The sequence below is a fragment of the Microcaecilia unicolor genome, chromosome 11 (assembly GCF_901765095.1).
Source record: "Microcaecilia unicolor chromosome 11, aMicUni1.1, whole genome shotgun sequence".
Classification (NCBI taxonomy): domain Eukaryota; kingdom Metazoa; phylum Chordata; class Amphibia; order Gymnophiona; family Siphonopidae; genus Microcaecilia; species Microcaecilia unicolor.
Window position 1 is genome coordinate 115,287,466 of NC_044041.1, and position 20,618 is coordinate 115,308,083.

At 42.9% G+C, this 20,618-nt stretch overlaps 1 protein-coding gene across 1 annotated transcript in view; it reads left to right on the forward strand.

Moving 5' to 3' along the window:
* Positions 1–20,618, forward strand: part of MACROD1 (mono-ADP ribosylhydrolase 1) — a gene marked incomplete in the record, with an annotated part of 1,234,860 nt that overhangs the window by 929,328 nt on the left and 284,914 nt on the right. The window contains 1 exon segment of the mRNA XM_030218128.1: positions 16,119–16,235. Coding sequence (XP_030073988.1) covers positions 16,119–16,235 — 117 coding nt within the window.

Genomic DNA, 20,618 nt, shown 5'->3' on the forward strand with positions numbered 1-20,618 from the left:
TTTGAGCATCCCCGACCGTATTATCGAAATAAAAGATGGACGTCCATCTTGTTTCGATAATACGGGTTTCCCTGCCCCTTCGCCAGGACGTCCTCAGAAAAACTTGGGCGTCCCTTTCTATTATGCCCCTCCTAGTCTCATTGATTAAGATTGTGTTCTTGATTTGCCTATTTTTTAAAATCTTTGTTCTTTATTCCCCCGTTAATGTGGGCTGAATTTGTTTTTTTTTTCCTTCTTATTGTTATTGGTTACATCAGTTTGAGGATTTTTTGTATTTTTCTCTATTATTGTTTAGTGTTTGAATTTGAACATGTAAATTTCAAAACTTCAATTAAAAAAATTAAGGGGAGGGGACGATTTTCAAAGTGATTTAACTGGGCATTTAAATCACTTGTGCAGGGCTATCTGCAGATATACAGTGGCACTTAACTGGTTACAGCGCTAACTGCTAAACTGAAAACTGGCTATTTTGTGGGCAGTCCAGGAGCAGAGTCAGCATTTATCTGGTTATGTGCCGATATTCAACACTTAATCGCCTAAGAGGCCCTTTTACTAAGCGGTGGTAAGCCCACACGCCAAACAGGAACTACACTGGGCTACCACTGCAGCCCGTTGGTAGTATCCACCTCCAGAATGATACTGCCAGGTTAGCGCAGGAGCCCTTACTGCCACCTCAATGGGTGATGGTAAGTGCTCCCCCCCCTGGAATGGCCACACAGTAAGTGGTTCACTTACTGCACTGCCATTTCTTTTTCTTTTTTTTTTTTTCAAAAAAGGAGACAGTTTTTTACCCACTATGGTAAAAAAAAAAGGCCTCAGCATGCGTCGAAAACATGCACTGATGCTAGCGCAGGCCCCATTTTACCACAGCTTAGTAAAAGGACCCCTAAGTTAACTGGACAAATTGGACTGCGTAAAACAGTCATATCTCTATCCAGTTTTGCTTGAACAGTTAAGTGAATAAGAGATAACGTGGCATAGAAATCCGGATATTCAATGCCAGTGCTCAGGCATGGCTCAGCATTGAATATAGTAACATAGTAACATAGTAGATGACGGCAGAAAAAGACCTGCACGATCCATCCAGTCTGCCCAACAAGATAAACTCACATGTGCCATTTTTTGTGTATACCTTACCTTGATTTGTACCTGTCTTTTTCAGGGTACAGACCGTATAAGTCTGCCCAGCACTATCCCCGCCCCACCTCCCACCACCGGCTATGGCACAGACCGTATAAGTCTGCCCAGCACTATCCCTGCCTCCCAACCAACAGCCCCGCCTCCTACCACCGGCTCTGGCGCAGACCGTATAAGTTTGCCCAGCACTATCCCCACCTCCCAACCACCAGCCCTGCCTCCCATATCCAGGCATAATATCATTGGCAGCCAAACAACGTTGACCACCTCCAGCTGAATCTTTACCCCAGGTGCCCAAAATCTGTGCACTAAGATAGAATAAAACCTAAGTTGACATTTGGGTGCCAACCTTCAGGCATCAACACTTTTAATATTATTGTTAGTGGCTAGGTGCACAACTTATAGTATTCTTGAAGTTTGGCGTCTGTGACCCACCTATGCCCTGCCTATGTCCCACCCACATGTACGGCCCCATTGCAGTGTAGGCGCTGACATGTAGAACAGTGCCAGAGTTCAGCCTAACTGCTGTTTATTCCCATTTGGGCATTTAATTTCCATTTGAGCACCTAACGTTAGGTGCACTATATAGAATTAGGGGGTATTGATCTATTGGATGGCAGGGACCGCAGCAGTGGATGCTCTGTGATTGAAGGGCTCACAGAATTCCCACTGCTTCCCCAGGGATTGGTAGCATGGAATGTTGCTACTATTTGGGTTGCTGCCAGGTACTTGTGATCTGGATTGGCCACTGTTGGAAAGAGGATACTGGGTTAAATGGACCATTAATCTGACCCAGTATGGCTTCTTATTTTCTTATTTCAATGCTGAGTGCCTGGACCAAGTGTGCTCAGGCCCATATAGCCCAGGGAAGGGGAGTTTTTTTCTTCCTCTCAGGCCATTGGGGGAAGGGGAGTCAGAGGTCCAAGTCATAAAAGGTCATCCATGGGGAATGCCACACCACTTAGGATGAATCATTGCTCTTGTGCTGCATCTTTACTCTTACAATAAAGACGGTACTGCTGAGAATTCCCTCTAACTTCTCTGGAAGTATCTGTATAGTGCTGGTGCAGAGCAAGGGCATTTTGCCCAATTGTAGGGATAGCAACAATATTCAGCTGCTATCCATATAGCTAAGTGATTTAGGTTAGGACAGAAAATTTGCTGTTCTAACTTTAAGCACTTAACTGTTCAGATGGTCTCTGGATGTCACTGCTATAAGAGCAGCTGTTTAACAGGCACCCATATTCAGTGGCATTCCTAGCCTGCTTGCCACCTAGGGCAGTTTGCCACCCGGTGCAGGTTGCCACTGCATCCCTTCAGTACATCACCCCCCCCCCTCCCCCGAAGTGCATCACATACCCTGACGTGTCACACACACCCCTGAAGCACATCACCAGACCTTTCCTTCCAGCAAGGGGGTGCGCGGAGCAGGCGCACGGCTGTTGGCTCTGTCGGTCCCCTTCCCCCACATTACTTCCTATTCTGGGGCAGGGAACTGGTAGAGCCGACAGCCGTGTGCCTGCTTCACGCACCCACTTGCTGCCTGCACCCAGAGTGGACCGCCCCCACCACCCTGCCCTTGGTACACTACTGTCCATATTTTCACAAGCCTGAGCATGCCATACAGAATACTGGCATTTTCCCAGGTAAGTGTACACTTCAACATGTAAGTAGCAGCAGAACACCTAGTTTAATAGGATAGAGTCAGCTTGGTATCAGCCAAGGGAAGTCTTAACTCTCCAATTTGCTTCATGTATTTGAAAGCATAAATAAACATGTGGATAAAGATGAGCCAGTTGATCTAGGGTATCTAGATTTTCAGAAAGCGTTTGACAAATTCCCTCAAGAGACTCCTGAGAAAATTAAAAACCCATAGCAATGTTCTGTTGTGGATTAGGAATTGGTTATTGGACAGAAAACAGAGGGTAGGTTTAAATGGCCATTTCTCTCAATGGAGGAGGGGGAATAATGAAGTAACATGGAGGGGCATAATCGAACGACGCCGGCGAAATAGATCGCCAGTGATCTATTTTAGCAGCGGCGCTACAGCTGACCGTAACCGTATTATCGAAAAAGATGACCGGCCATCTTTTTTTTCGATAATACGGTTTAGCCCGGCCAAATTCCAGAGTTCGCCGGGTTTGAGATGGCCGGTTTCATTTCTCATTGATAATGGGAAAAAATGCCGGAGATCTCCAACCTGGCGACATCCAAGGCATTTGGTCGTGGGAGGAGCCAGCATTTGTAGTGCACTGGTCCCCATGACATGCCAGGACACCAACCCGGCACCCTAGGGGGCACTTCTAAAAATTTTAAAAATATATACAAATACCTCCCAGGGGCATAGCTCCCTTACCTTGGGTGCTGAGCCCCCCCAAATCCCCCCCCAAAACCCACTCCCCACAACTCTACACCACTACCATAGTCCTTATGGGTGAAGGGGGGCACCTACATGTGGGTACAGTGGGTTTGGGGGGGGTTGGAGGGATCAATACTTACCACCACAAGTGTAACAGGTAGGGGGGGGATGGGCCTGGGGTGCACCTGCCGGAAGTCCACTGCAACCAACATAAACTTCCAGGAACCTGCATACTGCTGTCAGGGAGCTGGGTATGACATTTGAGGCTGGCATACAGGCTGGCAAAAAAGGTTTTTATTTTTATTTTTTTAGTGTGGGAGGGGTTGGTGACCACTGGGGGAGTACGGGGAGGTCATCCCCCATTCCCTCCGGTGGTCATCTGGTCAGTTCGGGCACCTTTATGAGGTTTGGTCGTGAAAATAAAAGGACCAAGTAAAAGCGGCGAAATACTGATTAACGCCGCTTTTTTTTCCATTATCCGCAAAAGCCAGCCATCTGGTAGCCACGCCCATGCCTGCCCATGTCCCACCTTCGCTTCACCGCCGACACGCCCCCTGGGACTTTCGCTGGCTCGGCGACGGGAAAGCGGCGATGGTGTCAAAAAAGCCGCTTTCGATTATACCAATTTCGCCGCTTTTGCGAGATCGTCGGCCATCTCCCGACTTATGTCGGAAGATTGCCGGCGATCACTTTCGAAAATAAGCCTGATAGTAACATAGTAGATGACGGCAGAAAAAAGACCTGCACGGTCCATCCGGTCTGCCCAACAAGATAAACTCATATGTGCTACTTTTTGTGTATACCTTACCTTGATTTGTATCTACCATTTTCAGGGCACAGACCGTAGAAGTCTGCCCAGCACTAGCCCCACCTCCCAACCACCAGCCCTGCCTCCCCCCACCGACTCTGCCACTCAATCTCGGCTAAGCTTCTGAGGATTCATTCCTTCTGAACAGGATTCCTTTATGTTTGTCCCACGCATGTTTGAATTCCGTTACCGTTTTCATCTCCACCACCTCCCGCGGAAGGGCATTCCAAGTATTCACCACTCGCTCTGTGAAAAAAATACTTCCTGACATTTTTCTTGAGTCTGCCCCCCTTCCATCATATTTCATGTCCTCTAGTTCTACCACCTTCCCATCTACAGAAAAGGTTCGTTTGTGGATTAATACCGTTCAAATATTTGAACGTCTGTATCATATCACCCCTGTTTTCCTTTCCTCCAGGGTATACATGCCTCATATGTCTTGTAACGCAAATCCCATACCATTCGTGTAGCTTTTCTTTGCACCACTTCAATTCTTTTTATATCCTTAGCAAGATACAGCCTCCAAAACTGAACACAATACTCCAAATACGGCCTCCAAAACTGAACAAATACTCGAAATAAAATATAGAGACTGTGAAAAGGCGCTGTTGACAGCTGTGTCACAGGAATCTGTACTGAGACCGGTACTATTTAAATATATTTATAAATGATCTGGAAATCGGAATGATGAGCGAGGTGATTAAATATACAGATGACACAAAACTATTCAAGGTTGTTACAACACATGCAGACTGTGAAAATTTGCAGGAAGACCTTAGGAAATAGGAAGACTGGGCATCCAAATGGCAGATGAAATTTAATGTGGACAAATGCAAAGTGATGCACATTGGGAAGAATAATTTGAATCATAGCTACCTGATGCTAGGGTCCAACTTGGGGGTCAGCACCCAAGAAAAAGATCTAGTTGTCGTTGTAGACAATACTCTGAAATCTTATGCCTAGTGTGCGGGGGAGGTGGCCAAAAAAGCAAAGATGATACTAGGAATTATTAGGAAAGGGATGGTAAATAAGACCGAGAATACTATAATGTCTCTGTATCATTCCATGGTGCAACCTGTCCTCAACTTGAGTATTGCATTCAGTTCTGGTTGCTGTATCTCAAAAAATATAGCGGAATTAGATAATGTTCAAAGAAGAGTGACCAAAATGATAAAGAGGGTGGAACTCCTCTCATATAAGGAAAGGATAAAGAGGTTAGTGCTCATCAGCTTGAAAAAGAGATGACTGAGAGGAGATATGATTGAGGTTTATAAAATCCTGAATGGTATAGAACAAGTAGAAGTAAATCAATTTTTTACTCTTTCAACAAAGTACAAAGACTAGAGAACATTCAGTGAAGTTATATTGAAATACTTTTAAAACAAATAGGAGGAAATATTTTTTCACTCAACAAATAGTTAAGCTCTGGAACTCTTTACCAAAAGATGTAGTAGCAGCGGTTAGCGTATCTGGGCTTAAAAATCTTTGCATGAAATGTACAATGTGGGCCATAAAGGTTTGTACCAGTTCCTGGAGTAAAACATCCATAGCCTGTTATAGAGTTGGACATGAGAAGAAGCCATTGCTTGCCCTGGGATTGGTAGCATGGAATGCTGCTACTACTTGGGTTGCTGCCCAGGTACTTGTGACCTGAATTGGCCACTGTTGGAAAGAGGATACTGGGTTAGATGGACCATTGGTCTGACCCATTATGGCTATTCTTATTTTCTTAGCACTGCTCTGTAGAGTGCCCATAGCGGGTAATGCAAGGGGGCATTCACATGGATGGAGCATGAGCAGGAATGTGACATGCATGTGGAATTGTCCAGCGCCGGGTCCGACACTAAATTGAAATCTCCCAATACCACCACTTTCAGGGATCAATATGGGAGACAAAGTTGTATTAATGTATGAAAAAAAGTGGGATCAATTGTATTAGGGTCATAAACTACTAAAAGTAAAAGCTCAATACCACAAAGCCACAAATGCAATAATAAACAGCTACCCTCTGCATCTTTAGTGAGTAATTCCACCTTGCAAGCCAACCTTTTTCGGATCAGGACAGCCACCCCTCCCCGGTGTCCTGCGGAGGAAGCGGCAAAGATCTTGCCCACCCAGGATCGCTGTAGCTTTAAATGCTCACAATCTGTAAGACACATCTCCTTCAAGCAAGCAATATCCACCTTGTGGTGCTTCAAGGCAGTCAAAATTTTTGCTCACTTTACAGCAGACATGATCCCTCCCACATTCCACATAACGAATCGACTGGACATTAAGAATTAACAACTATGTGTAAGAGAAAATTAGTTTTATATTTCCAGTGTATGATGGATCTGGATGCCCAGCCTCACCCAAGCTCCATTTGTGACCTAACATTGTTCTTCCTGCCCAGTATCATTTGGCTTAGCCCTCCCAATACCTCTCATAGCTCACCTCCGTATTCACTTATTCCCAGCCAAGCATCCACAAAACAACCTCTCTGATCCCCCCATCACCCATCTCCCCTCCCAACCATCTCAAAACCCCAACAAACCCCATATACATTACCCAAGCAAGGTTTCTCACCAGGTAAAGTAGAGAACACATTGGAGGCAAGGTTCCCCCACCTCTTATCAGAAAGGCCTTACATAGTTATAACAACTGTATAACAAATGACATGCTAATGACTTAATCTAGTATGGAAAATCTTAAGCTGATGGCAGAAACTTAAAAGATATATGGCTCATCAATCAAGTTTTTGCAGGCAGCATTAGGCTCCTCCTTGAAAAGGCTTTTCTTGTGTCTGTTACCGTGGAAAAGTGACCATGTTGGTAAACTTTTAACAAAGCCGGATAAAGGAGCATGAAACGAACTCCCTTCTGCACCAGTGATGTGCAGACTGGATGAAACTTCCACCACTGCTCCTGCACCACAGGGGAGTAGTCTTGAAATATTAAAACTCACCCCTCATATGACAATGTCTCTTTTCATTCGATATCCTTGTAAAATATCCAATTTAAAATCTTTGCCATAATAATCCTGGGTCTGTTACGGTCATCAGATGTGCAGCCCACATGATGTTCCCTTTCTATGATTAATGGGCCCAAGTGATCAGAGAGGGTTCATTCCTTAGTGAGCCAATCCTCTAGCCAGATTACAAGATTTCTCTCTGGAATCAGTTCTGGCAAACCTATGATGCAAATATTGTTCCTGCGGAAATGATTCTCTAAATCCTCTAATTTAGTTGTTTGTTGTTTGAGTTGATGCTGCAAATGCTCTGTTACCAAGCCATGCACGTACACTTCGTCATCCATAGTTGATATGTGCAATTCTAATTCTCCAGTTCGGGACATGAGACCATCCAGCATAGTCTGAAATAAGTCCGTTTTTTGAGAAAGAGCCTCCAGCTTTGACTCCAAAGCTTTCTCCATTACCAAGGTAAGCTGGGAGAGCTGGGTGTTGGTAAACACCACGGTCAGGAGAGGATGAACATCCACCATCTTAGATTCTCCACCACTGGATTTCCCTTTATCCTTCCGAGCTGGTTTTTGTGCCGTTGTGGAGGGTGCCTTATCAAGATATTTTTCCATACAGCTTCAGTCCAACTCTGTCAGGTAAGTTCGCTGATGCATTCAAATCTTGCTAATTTTAATGCATATCAAGAGGTGAGGGTCCCAGACCTGAAGCCGAATACAACCGCCATGCTTACCACATCACGTGATCTCTCTCGCATGCAACTTTTATAGTGCGTATCTGAAAAGGGGATGTAGCCAGGGGCATGTCGGAGTCATTCTCAAAAGTTGCAAGCGGAATTATAGAATTAAGTCAATCCATGCCTAGGTTAGACAATGGCGTTTACACCTGCCCAACAGTTAGGAGTAGATCCACGCCTAAGTGTGATTCTATACAGCACACAATCCCTTTATAGAACCTCTCTTAGTGCCAGATTTTTTGGGGCTTGGAATTTTGAGTGCCATTAACTGAATTCCCTCCTTTGGTATACATTGCTCTGTCACTTGGAGTGGAGGAGGAGCCTGATGGTTAAAGCAGCAGGCTGAGAACCAGGGAAGAAAAATTCAAATCCCACCGCAGCTCCTTGTGATCTTTGGCAAGTCACTTAACCTTCCATTGCCTCAGGTACAAATTTAGATTGTGAGCCCATTGGGGACAGGAAAATAGCTATTGAAACTCAATGTAATTTATCTTTAGCTACAACTGAAAAACACATGAGCTAAATCCAAACTCCCATCCCTTCCTTTCCTATGAGCCTTCAACACAATCTGCCTCCCAAAGCGTGTTATGCCGTTATGCGCACACAGCTCTCTGTCACTTCCATGAACCTTTTACATAGTCTTTAGGCTCAAGTTCATTGTGTATGAATGCAGAACTTTTCATACAAATTGCATACCAAAGCATTTTACAGCCCCAAGGCTTTTTCTGCAAACAAGAGAGAGATGAATATGCAAATAGACAGAAGAAGGAGAAAGCAAGAGGGAAAAAGTAAGAAATTAAGAGGGAAAAGGAGAGGAGAATGAGGGAAAGAGTGGAAAGACGCCAGCAAGGAGAGGAAGAAACCTGTGGAGAGAATAAGGGAAGTGATTGGAAAGGAAAAGAGAGGGACACCGAAAGTGAGAAAAAGAGAACTACAGAGAGAGATGTGGAAGGAGAGAGTGAGAGGAGGGCAAGATTGAGACCTGCACAGCTCTGGGAGCCAAAGTTTTTGTTTTCTGGGGGGGGGGGGGGGGTACATTTCCCTTTCAAATGACTTCTTATATGGGGGTCTGGCTATATCTTTCAAGATCCTGAACATCTGGAAAAAATTTTCTTAGGATGAAAAATCTAGATTAAGGAGTAATTAAAGATTGCAGATAGTGTTGTAAATTTGAATCTAGATGTCAATTGATTAATTAATTATTTGGATTGTTTGGTTTCTCCTTTCTCTCTCCATTATGTAGACTAGAATGTTTGGTTGTTGTTTAAAGAAGATGTTTCTTTTGGTTGTCATATATTTCTCCCCCTTTTTTTCCTGGATACAGTATTGTAACAAGTATAATTTAATTTCAATAAAAACAAAAGGACAAAGGTTAAATAGGACAGAAGAATACTCCTTGTTCTATGGATTCTGAATTTTTGCACCTTATTACAGGTTAAATGAGTAAATCTCCCCTTTCTATTAAAGCAGTATATTATTAGGACTGCTCTAAGGGTTGTGGTCTGCTTTGACAACTCACTGTAATAAGAATAAAGATCCCCACAGTTCTCTTTTGCTGCCTCTTAGAGGAAATTTTGATTTTCAGCCTGGTTAAGAAAATGTGGTGTTTCTTATGTGGCAGGCCAGTGGGCTACCTCTTTTGAAACATTGCATACAAAATGATGGAAGGCTTAGCTCACTAACCCTACTGAGACAGAGACTAGGAAATTGCCCTGGAGACGAGTTTGCCTTTAATCAATTTCAGCATTATGTTCACTCTTTAGCATCAAATTCACTTTCTGTTAGTTTTATTAATGGCTTACAAGATTTATTTCATACTCCAGGCCCAGCTCCAGTCCCATCATTAGTATCTTCTTTGTATAGAGCTATTCCGGTTTTGGTACCCCTAAAAAGTATATGGACATAAAAACTAAGAGGTCCTTTTACAAAGGCATGCTGAAAAGTGGCTTGCAGTAGTGTAGGCGCGTGTTTTGGGCATGTGCAGAATCATTTTTCAGCACGCCTGTAAAAAAGGCCTCCTTTTTTCCCCTCAAAAATAGACGTGTGGCAAAATCAAAATTGCCACGCGTCCATTTTGGGTCTCTGACCTTACCGCCAGCCAAAGACCTAATGGTAAAGAATGTTTTTGCGGTAAGGACCTAACGCGCGCCAGATGCCACTTGTCGTGCATCCGCTATGTGCGTCCAAAAATAAAAATTATTTTTCAGATGCAAGTAGCAGATGCATGCCAAAAATGAAATTACCAAAAGAGCCATGTGGTAGTTGGGAGGTAAGTCTATTTTGGCGCATGTCGGGCATGCGTAGGTGCCTATGCGGTTTAGTAAAAGGGGCCCTAAGTGGGAAAGAGAAGAAAGGAAGAGTCTTGCAGATTCAGACAGGAAGAGGAAGTGAGAGAAATGAAGACTGCAGAGAGAGAGAGAGAGAGATTGAGAAGGAGAGAGGGGGAGATAGAAATAAACCTGTAGAAAAAGAAAAGGAAGGGGGCTGCTGAAAGAATGGGGGGTAGAATTTAATGGAATGAGAAAGAAACCTATAGAGAGCGAAGTAAGGGAGGAGAGAATGAGGGAGAGAAGAGTAGAGAGTGGAAGAGGCATACAGGGGAGAGAATAAGAGAGCAAGATAGGAGAAGGGAAAGAGACCTGCAGAATAAAAGGAAAAGACTTGCAGAAAGAGTGAAGGAGAGAGAGAGGTAAAAGGAATGGGAAAGGGGAAGGGGAGTGATGGAGAACGAATGAGGGAGAGTAGAGAGGAGTACATGGAAGATGCCTGCAGAAAGATGGAGAGAAAAGGACTTGCAGAAAGAAGAGAATTTGTGGGAGGGAGAGGAAAAGAGCTATTCTGTCCTTTTTTCTGGGTCCCTCTTCTCCTTACTCTGCAGCCTGTAGTAGGGATGGGAAGGCTCTCTGTGGATGCCATGCTGAAACTCCATTCTGTGACTGTTTCAATTAAACTGAAATTAAAATGAAAATGAGCTTTCTATCTGTGACAGCCAATCCATCTCCCTGAAGAAACAGCGCTCAGATCTGATGCTGTGTGCCAGCGCTTCCCAGAGTCCCCTCTGCTGTAGGTTCCTATCTGATCCTATTTGCAAAGAAAAGGTATTCTACTGGCACTTCCCAGAGCATCCTCTGCTATGGGCTGGCAGAGTCTCTTGGCTTAGTGTTTATACTGGAGTCTCATTTTAAGTGGCATATCCATTTTTAGAATCTCGCATTGAATAATGATCATGGTGACAGATCAGAAAGCAGTGACTGATCAGAAAGCAGTTCCATAGTCATTTCACTTGCTGAATTTATAAACCACTTGTGCATTACAAAAATGCTCCAAGCAAAGAATAATAAATAGTTAATAATTACAATCCGGCAATGTAAAAAAAATCATAACACATCACACTATAAAGCATCAAAACATCACATATTAAATGAAACAAACCCCTCTAGCAGTAAAACAAGTATTGAAACATGAGCGAAAACCTTTTCCCCAAGAGCTATGATTTTACCAGTTTACAGAACCATAAATAATCTAGTCTCTCAAATCTCAGTGATAACTGGAATCATAAAGGAGGACCCACAAGATTAAAGACCCACCTTTTGTCAAAAGAACACTAGCAGGTATGTCTGAAAGACGAGGGCTGCAAAGAAACATGATAAACGGGTAGACATGGGGTCCTTTTACTATGGTACACTGAAAAATGGCCTGTGGTAGTGTAGGCGTGTGTTTTGGGCGCATACAGATCCATTTTTCAGCTTCCCTGCAAAAAATGCCTTTTTAAAATTTTTGCCGAAAATGGATGTGCGGCAAAATCAAATTTGGCTTGCATCCTTTTTGGGTCTGAGACCTTACTGCCAGCCACTGACCTAGCGGCAAAGTCTCACATAGAAACTGGGCGGTAATGACCTATGCACGTTAAATGCCACTTGGTGCGCGTCCAAAAATAAAAATTATTTTTCGGATGCGCGTATTGGACGTGCACCAAAAATGAAATTACCACAAAAGCCACGCGGTAGCTCCATTTTGGTGCATGTTGGGCATGCATAGATGCTTACGCTTCTTAGTAAAAGGGCCCCATAGAAACCAGTTCTGTAACAAGGAGTCACATGATGACCTGGTGGTGAGCGGACTCAACCCAGCATAGCTCCTCCAGTCTCACCTAATAATAGTGAAAAACGTTAAGTTTCAAGCCTAGGAGACAAACCCCTTGGAAGGGGCAATGTCACAGATAGCCTTCATACTAGAGACCTGACCTTTTTGGTTTTGCACTTCAACATTTGCTGTTAAAGGAGGGGGGGGACACATTGAAGTTGTTGGTTCACTTAGTTCAGTGTGACTGCATGTGAAATGCTCGATGATGGATGCAAACAAAATGCACTTCAAGCAGCATTGCTTTACTTTTGCTGTCATGCAATTTTTAGTTTAAATGATGCAAGCCTATATGGGTGCTTAAGGTCCCCCCAGGTAAACAGAACTCAGTCTTGTGATTGTGGGTAGCATTGCCCACATTGCTTTGCTGTAGCAAGAAAAGTCAGTGAGATTAGATGGCAGATTCTTCATGATGGACTGGGTCTAGCAGAGATAACAATGTTTTTTCTTTCTTATCGGGAGCCAAGTGACTGTACCACAGGCCAGCACCAGTGATCAGCCAGGATTATGACAAAACAATCAGAATTTCATTGGCAGATTTGGATCTTAGGGGTGGAGTGGAGGGAGAGAGGGGGCAGCAGACTTATGGGGTGACCTGATTTGTAATGAGGTGAGGAGGAGGAGACTGAAGCTTTGGAGATGTGTTGGAGAGAACCCTGGAAGGGTGGAAGAACACAAAACAGGAAGGGATGGAAAGAGGAGGGAGGTGAAGGATTGGTAAGGGAAGGGGGGTTGGTGGGGAGTGGCGAGGATGGGAGTAGATGGGGCAGGTTAAGGAGGGAGGGTATGTGTTTTGATGGTGGTGTACAGCTGCGAGTGTTAGTGTGGAATGTTCTGTATGTGTGGAGGCTGGGAATGGGGGGGGGGGGGGAGTTAGGACTCTGGCTATGTGGAAGTTGGCATTTGTAGTGGAATAAAGCTCAGGGGTGCTTGGCCTGAGCTCTGCAGCTGAGGGGAAGGGAAGCGGCTGAGGGAATATATGTTTAGAGAACATACACAGAAGCATAGGTTGTGCATTTGATCCAGATTGTGGTTGGAACTTTTTCCCTGATTGTAGATGGTATTTTTTATTTTATTTTTGTTATATTTGTACCCCGCGCTCGGCTTACATATTGTATACAGGTACTTATTTGTACCTGGGGCAATGGATGGTTAAGTGACTTGCCCAGAGTCACAAGGAGCTGCCTGTGGGAATCGAACTCAGTTCCTCAGGACCAAAGTCCACCACCCTAACCATTGGCCACTCCTTCACTCATCTGTTAAGAGAACTAACTTTTTGAATTACTTTGAATAAGAGTGCTATGGATGTTGTGCTTTTACAGGAAATGCATTTATCTGAAGTGGAATGTAGAAAGCTACAAAGAGACTGGATGAGGGAGATGGTGTCTTCAGCTTTAATGGCAAAGGAGGGTTGTCATTCTTTTTCAAAAGGGGTGGGTGTGGTGATCCACAAAACTGTAGTAGGCTCTGCCAGATGGTACATGGTAGTGGTTGAGAAGATATTGGGATACAAGATGATCATTTCTAATGTTTATGCACTGTTTTTTCTCTCACTTAATGGCAGTGGTGGGGCAGTATGATGACTACCATTTGGTGGTGGGTGGAGACTTTAATATCACATCTGACCCCACAATCGATTGTAAGCCACTGAAGCCCATCTCCAGTATCTATCAAGGAAAGGGAGTGCACATTTTGCTTTCTCAGTGAAAGCTCTTGGATGCTTGGAGGGTTTTACACCCAGTGTATTTCACCTTTTATTAAAATACCTATGAAGTATATGCCTACCTTGACTATATATTGCTGTTGGTGGAGCTTTTCACTAAATTGGATAGGGTCACGATTGAGCCTCAATCTCAGATCTGCGGTAGGAATGGAGTTACAGTTTGGGGGGAGGGGCTCAAGAAATAGAAGCTGGCACCTGAATCCGACTTTGTGCTAAAATTCACATTTTATTTTTCTAAAACAAGGCAGGAATTTGTAGGGGATAATGTATCACTGTGGTCAGAAGACGGGAACCCGAGAGGCTTTCGAATTTCTTAACGAAGTGGTGCAGGCACCGTATGAGTACCTGGATGCTGGAGAGAGGAAATGCAGCAGGTTAGGTAACGATTAGATGAGCTATTGACACTGAGGCCCAACAGAATATATGCTATATAGATATGACCATAACATGAAGAAGCTCATGGCCAACTTGGTCATTCTGGGCGGGGTTTAGAAATGTATTTCTGTAAGATCAAAATGCAGAGAGGGGAACAGATAGAGCATCACCCAAAAGCAATACATCAGGCCTTTCACAGTATTACTAGGCGCTTTATGGTTGTGTAACTGATCAGATGCGGAGGCATAGGAGCCGCCCATAAAGCTAATGAGGAACTCTGTCCAAGGTGCTGAACAGCTGTGACATGTAAGTGGTCCCGGACGCTGCATTAATGCGGTCAGACTATGTATCTAGTGATAGTGTTTCCCTTTTTGGCTGGTTGTACCTTGACACAGTGATGACCTGGAATCCTTGCATGGTGGGCTTCACTGTTACTCACATATTCATATATAACTCTCTTATTTAGAGACAGAGACTCAAACTTTTTTCTTCCCTCTTCTGATACTTCCATATCCTCATTAAACCAGTGATAAACCCTGCCCTACCACACTTCTTTCAGCTCTTCAGCATCCTGATGGAGGGGAATTTACCAGGCATTTCTACTCCAGTCATTAGCTTGGGTGACAGGAGAATGACAGTTAATCTATGCTTGTCATTGCTTCTGTCATCTTAATATGAGGCAGAAAATTACAACCTGTATTTTTGTTGTCCTCAAGAACCTGCCTCATATGTAATTGGGGCAGAAACAAATGCCCCAGTTATGAAAACAGAGTCACTGATAATAGGGCAAGAAAATGTGCCCAGGGCTTTTCAGTTCCCCATGCTGTATTTATGTTTTGTGTGTACCAGTGTGATGCTTGCATGGGACTTTGAGGAAGATCTGCTGCAGTCAGGCTATACATCTATCAGTATAATAACCTAGTTGGTACAACAATTCTCTCTTCAGTTCCCAGTGCTGAATTCATGGTTTAGGTGTATCAGTGTGATGCTTGCATGGGACTTGGAGAACCAAAATTCAAAAGTACTTATCCAGTCAACATTGGGTACTGACCACATAAGGATTTTAAAAAAAAAAACAAAAAACAGTGGTGAGCTGTGAAATACCCATAAGTGTATGGATGGATGTATCGATGTCCATCTAAAATTCAGCCATTTAGCCAAAGAAGGAATTTCAGGAGCAGGATGTAAATTTACCCATGTACCAGTGATATTCAGCTGCTTTCTGGGTAAATTATTCTTTTAAGGGGACTGCACAAATTGCAGTCCTAACTTTAAGTTTAGGGCCATATAATCATCAGTTTTCCTGAAATGGGTATAAAGATAAGTGAATAAATCATCTGCTTATCTTTATGTGGTGGTCGGCCTTTTAAATATGGCCATCCCCTCCCTCTCTGATGATCCTCTCTTTGGCATGCTGTGATTTCTTAATGCTTTACTGTATCAGTGTTACACTTGATGGAGATCAGCTCAAATACACCTTACTGTGCCTCATGATTGCTTAATCTAAAGACAAACAGGAAATCGTCAGCGCTGGTGAAGGCCGCATGGATCATTTAAAACTAATCTGCTTTTGTACTGGATTTAGTTCTGAGCTGATGAGATACTGAAAGAGGATTAATTAGTGTTGAGGATTTACAGCAGGGAGTCATATTAAGATGATCAGCTGTGGGGATTGGGTGCAAGGCAAGAAGGAGAAAGAGAGGAGAGGGTTTTAATAAAATAAATATTTTCTACTGTGAAGGATATGCTGCAAATGGTTTCTAGTGACAGAATCTGTGGTAGGGGATTGCCATCGTTGTAGGTAATGGAGATTCCTTTCTAGCTAGCAGATGAAGGGGGCTGTGGTTTTCCCTGATAACCTCTTTATTTCTCTCTTTCTGGCCAGTGGATGGATGCATTCATCGGGCAGCAGGACCCCTACTGAGGCAAGAGTGCAGCACCCTGAATGGCTGTGAGACTGGCAAAGCCAAGATCACCTGCGGCTATGCTCTTCCAGCTAAATGTGAGTACTAGCCAGAATGGGTGCACCTAAGGAAAAGGCAGCTCATAATCATTGACTATCAGCAGCAAAGCAAAGAGAGAGGGTTAATGATAACAGTTCAGAAATAAAGGTCTATAGTGATTCTGCAAACATAATGGCTGATGTAAAAAGCTAGCAAAGACAGAAGCTTGTGGTTAGTGCAACATCTGTACTCAATTTTCTGGGCATACAGTGTAGAAAAGAGTTTTACACAGAAGCGAAACCTTACCTTAGTCCAGCACATATTGATTAAAATCAGTAAGAAATGAGGCCAGTATCTATTTTGCCTCAATCTAGAGAACTGCTGCAGAAGACTTTAAGGTGAACACATTGTGGGACCTTGAATGTCAGGTCTGAAGAAGCATAGAAGGGTTAGCTTGTTCTTCTGCAGTATCATCTGTGAGGTTTCTTTTAATTCCCATTATTTTTTAATGCCGTGTTCCCCCTCCCCCCCCCCCCGGACTCCTTATTCCCACTCCCAAATATGACCCACCCCAATCTCTCCCCTGATACCACCAAACATTCCTGGTAGTCTAGTAGACCTTCATCCCCCTTCTTTCCAACATGAGAGAGCCGTGTTAGTCCACTTCTAAAAGCAGTCAATATAAATACAATGAAATAATACATAGAAAAGAAATCAAGATGGAAGATACCACATATAGCCGCATGAAAAAGATTTCTGATCTGACGAAGAAGGGCTACCTTCGAAAGCTAATCAAAAAATGTATTGTTAGTCCAATGAAAAAGGTATCATCTTATTTTCTTTTCTATTTCTATTGACAACATGAGAGACAACCCACTGATTCTTCTGACACCCAAAACTCCTCTGGTAGTCTAGTGGACCCCTTATACCCCTTCTCCATAGGCAACTCACCAATCCCCCCTAACATCCCCCCAAAACTCCTGGGTAGCCTAGTGGACCTACCCTTCCCTCCCTACACACACATACACTCGCACCCTCCAGGTTCCTCCAAGACCCCTCCTCCACCCTCCACATTCCTTTATCAGGAGGCAGGAGTGATATGGTTACCAAATAAAGAAACATTTCCCCTGACACCATCTTAATTCCCTTATTTGGTAGACTGACCCCCCACAGTGCATCCTGAGGTTTACCCCACAGGGTCTGTCTGCCAAATAAGGGGATTTTCCTCTTATTTGGTAATCTGAATTGAGTAAACCAAATAAGGGGAACATTCCCTTATTTGGCTTACTGTTCCTGGGCAGTGTATCCCGGAATGTATTGAATAGGGTCAGGTGCCACCATTTTGGAAAATGGTGGCATGGAGGCAGGAGTGAGGAGGCATTATTCCTGCCTCCTGTTAAGCTATATGGGGAGGTCCAGGAATGGTCTGGATGGGTTAGTGTCCATTAGAGTACCAGGGATGTTTTTGAGGGTTGGGGAGATTATAGGGTTGTCTCTGGGGTTGGTGGTTGGAGGAATCCCCTAGATCACCAGAGAATTTTTTTGGCAGTGTTGGGGGAGGGGGGTGGCTGGCATATGAGGAGGTCCTTTCTGTGGTCAGAAGTAAAGATCAGGGTATCAGAAGGGGGTCAACTAGATTACCAGGAATTTTGGGGGGAAGGAAGGCATTGACCCAAAGAAAGGCAGTGAGCTTTTTTTTCAATTTTAGCACACCAACAAGTGGTAAAGACTCAAATTTAGACTCCCCAGGAAATATTGCAACACATAGAACAATCACTGGAGATGTATGCAGAATTGGATAAGATTATTTATACGGACCACTAGATTACTGGCAATCGCCATCACAGCATAATGTAAGCCACATTGAGCCTGCAAATAGGTGGGAAAATGTGGGATACAAATGCTATAAATTGCAATATGGCAGTTTATAATTTCAAACAACTCCTCAAAATCTTCCAATCTTCTTCGGTCCAATTTTTAACTTTTTAACTTTATATCAAAACTTTATTTCAAAAATGAGCACTTACCTTCAATAGCAGACAGCCTCCCTCAACACGATCATGTTTCATATATACTGCATCAGGACGTAGGCTCCTTCACAAGTTGCTTAGGAGAATGCATAGCAGGTTGAATGTGTTTGTGTGTAGGTTCAAGCAACTTGTAAAGGAACCTCTGTCCTTATGCAGTATATATGAAACATGATCATGTTGAGGAAGGCTGCTTGCTTTTGAAGCTAAGTGCTCATTTTTAGAATAAAGTTAAATATTTGACTGATGAAGACTGGAAGCTTCGCGGAACTGTTTGAAATTATAAGCTGCCATATTGTAATCCTATGGTCCGTACAAACAATCTTATCCAGTTTATCAAACAATTTCATAAGACCATGGTATACTGTTTTTTTTTTTTCTGAGACCGCACACTTTGTGACACAGTGATAATTTGCATGACAATAGTTACTGTAATGAGGAGCAAAAATTGTATGTTCAGCTTGTGTTAGAAGTGAGCCATCAGCGCACAACTCTAATGCAAGTTTTCTGCATTGGCCTTATAGACTTTCTACTTTTTTATCATCTTCATATTAATCAGAGTTTAGCATTGTTATAACCCCTTAAACAGGAAGACTAGTTGTGATCATCTTAACAAGGTGCAGAAATAATTCTGTAATCCTTCAAATAAATAGTGTCTGACATGAATTACATAAAAGGGAAATATGGTTTAAAATTAATTGTTGTATATTCAGAAAAAGTGCTGTTAACACTGTTGGTCTTGGGAATTTGCATTTAAACAGTTTGTTACATGACCTTATCCCAATATCAGAGCCTTAAGGGAATTCAGGGAGGTTTGACAATTTCATATAAATAGCTAAAGTACCATAATAATGTTTTCTGAATTTAACCTGGAAAATAAAACATGTTTTCTTTTTCTGTGTAATTATTTCTCACTATTTAAATGCTGAAGCCAGGCCAGATTTTACAGTTTTGGCCATGTGATTCTAGCCCTCAATCTTCCACTGAAAGCTAGGGTCCTGGGGCATAAGGAGAAGGGGCAGAATATCCACTCACACTCACAAAGAGCTTACTCATTCACAGGGAAATTCACATTGGCTGAAAATTGCCTTTTCCCTTTGAGATCTGTGTAACTAACCAAAATGTGTTGAGCACACTTACTGGTACCAGGAGAGCCTCAGGCTTGGTTCAGGCAAAGGATCAAGGTAGTTAATGGCTTAGATGTGATCTCTTCAGGCCATATGCCTCTGCCTAAGTTTGAGACCTTTGGGTAATATCTGCTCTGTGGCATTCAGAGTAGGATATCTGAGTCTGCTAAAAATCATTTTCATTCTGGGGTGTTTTTTGAACACTTGTAGCCACTACTCAAAGCAACTGGATGGGGGAGCTCAGAACATTTTCTTTTCAACTTCGACACTACCAGACAGTCATTCTTCTATTATCTGAGGATGTGTTCTCTTGCAAAAATATCTCCCTAGCTCCTAGCTTTATAATGAGCTGAGTTTTTAGACTTATATTTATTATTTTTTATACTGCCCTTCAATTAATATGCAGTATATCAAAGTGATATATGATCAAGTTGTTTAAAACAAATGGCAGGGAATCAATCAGGCTGAGAACCAGAATTCAAATCTTGCTTCTGCAACTGATGATACTTATAGCTTTGAGCAAACCGTTGCATCCTCCATTGCCTTTGGTACAACTCTTTAGGCAGGAAAATACCTACTGTACTTAAAATGTAACACACCTTAGCTCAAGTTTCAATCGTATTTATATCTTGATCTACCGCCTCTGAGTGTACTATCTAAGCAGTTTACAATATATCAAACAAATACTAATATTAAAGTGTAGAAAGGAACCACAATATTGATAGAAAAGGGACAGAAATTAAAGAGAAAGAAAGAGACTATTCGTAGGGTTGTGAGATCATATCAGTAGTGACCCACAATCTGCTCTCCAGGAAGACCAAAAATGGAAGGAGGGTGGATGCAATCATGCTCTTATGAACTATTGTTCAGTTATGATATGCATCATGAAATAAAAAGTTGTTCAATTCTGATTTGAATGTAGATTGTAGTCTTAAGGATAATGGCAGGGAGTTCCACAAGGTGAGATCTGTCAAACTAAAGATTCGAGCTTGAATAATGTCGAAAGCTATGTTATGGAAAGAGCAGATCGTCAACTGATTTTGTTGTGATGACCTAAGGAACCGGGAAGGAGTATAGGGGGTTGGAAGATGAGAGAGGTGTAATGGTTATGCTGAGTAGTGGAGTTTGTGAGTAAGGACTAGAATTTTTTTAAGTTATCCTGTGAGCAACTGGTAACCAATGTTCCTGGTGTAGAAGAGGGGTTACAAGATCAAATTTATGGGAATTAATAATAAGTTTAACTGCTACGTTTTGCACAGTTTCTAATTGTTGAATGTCAGATACACAT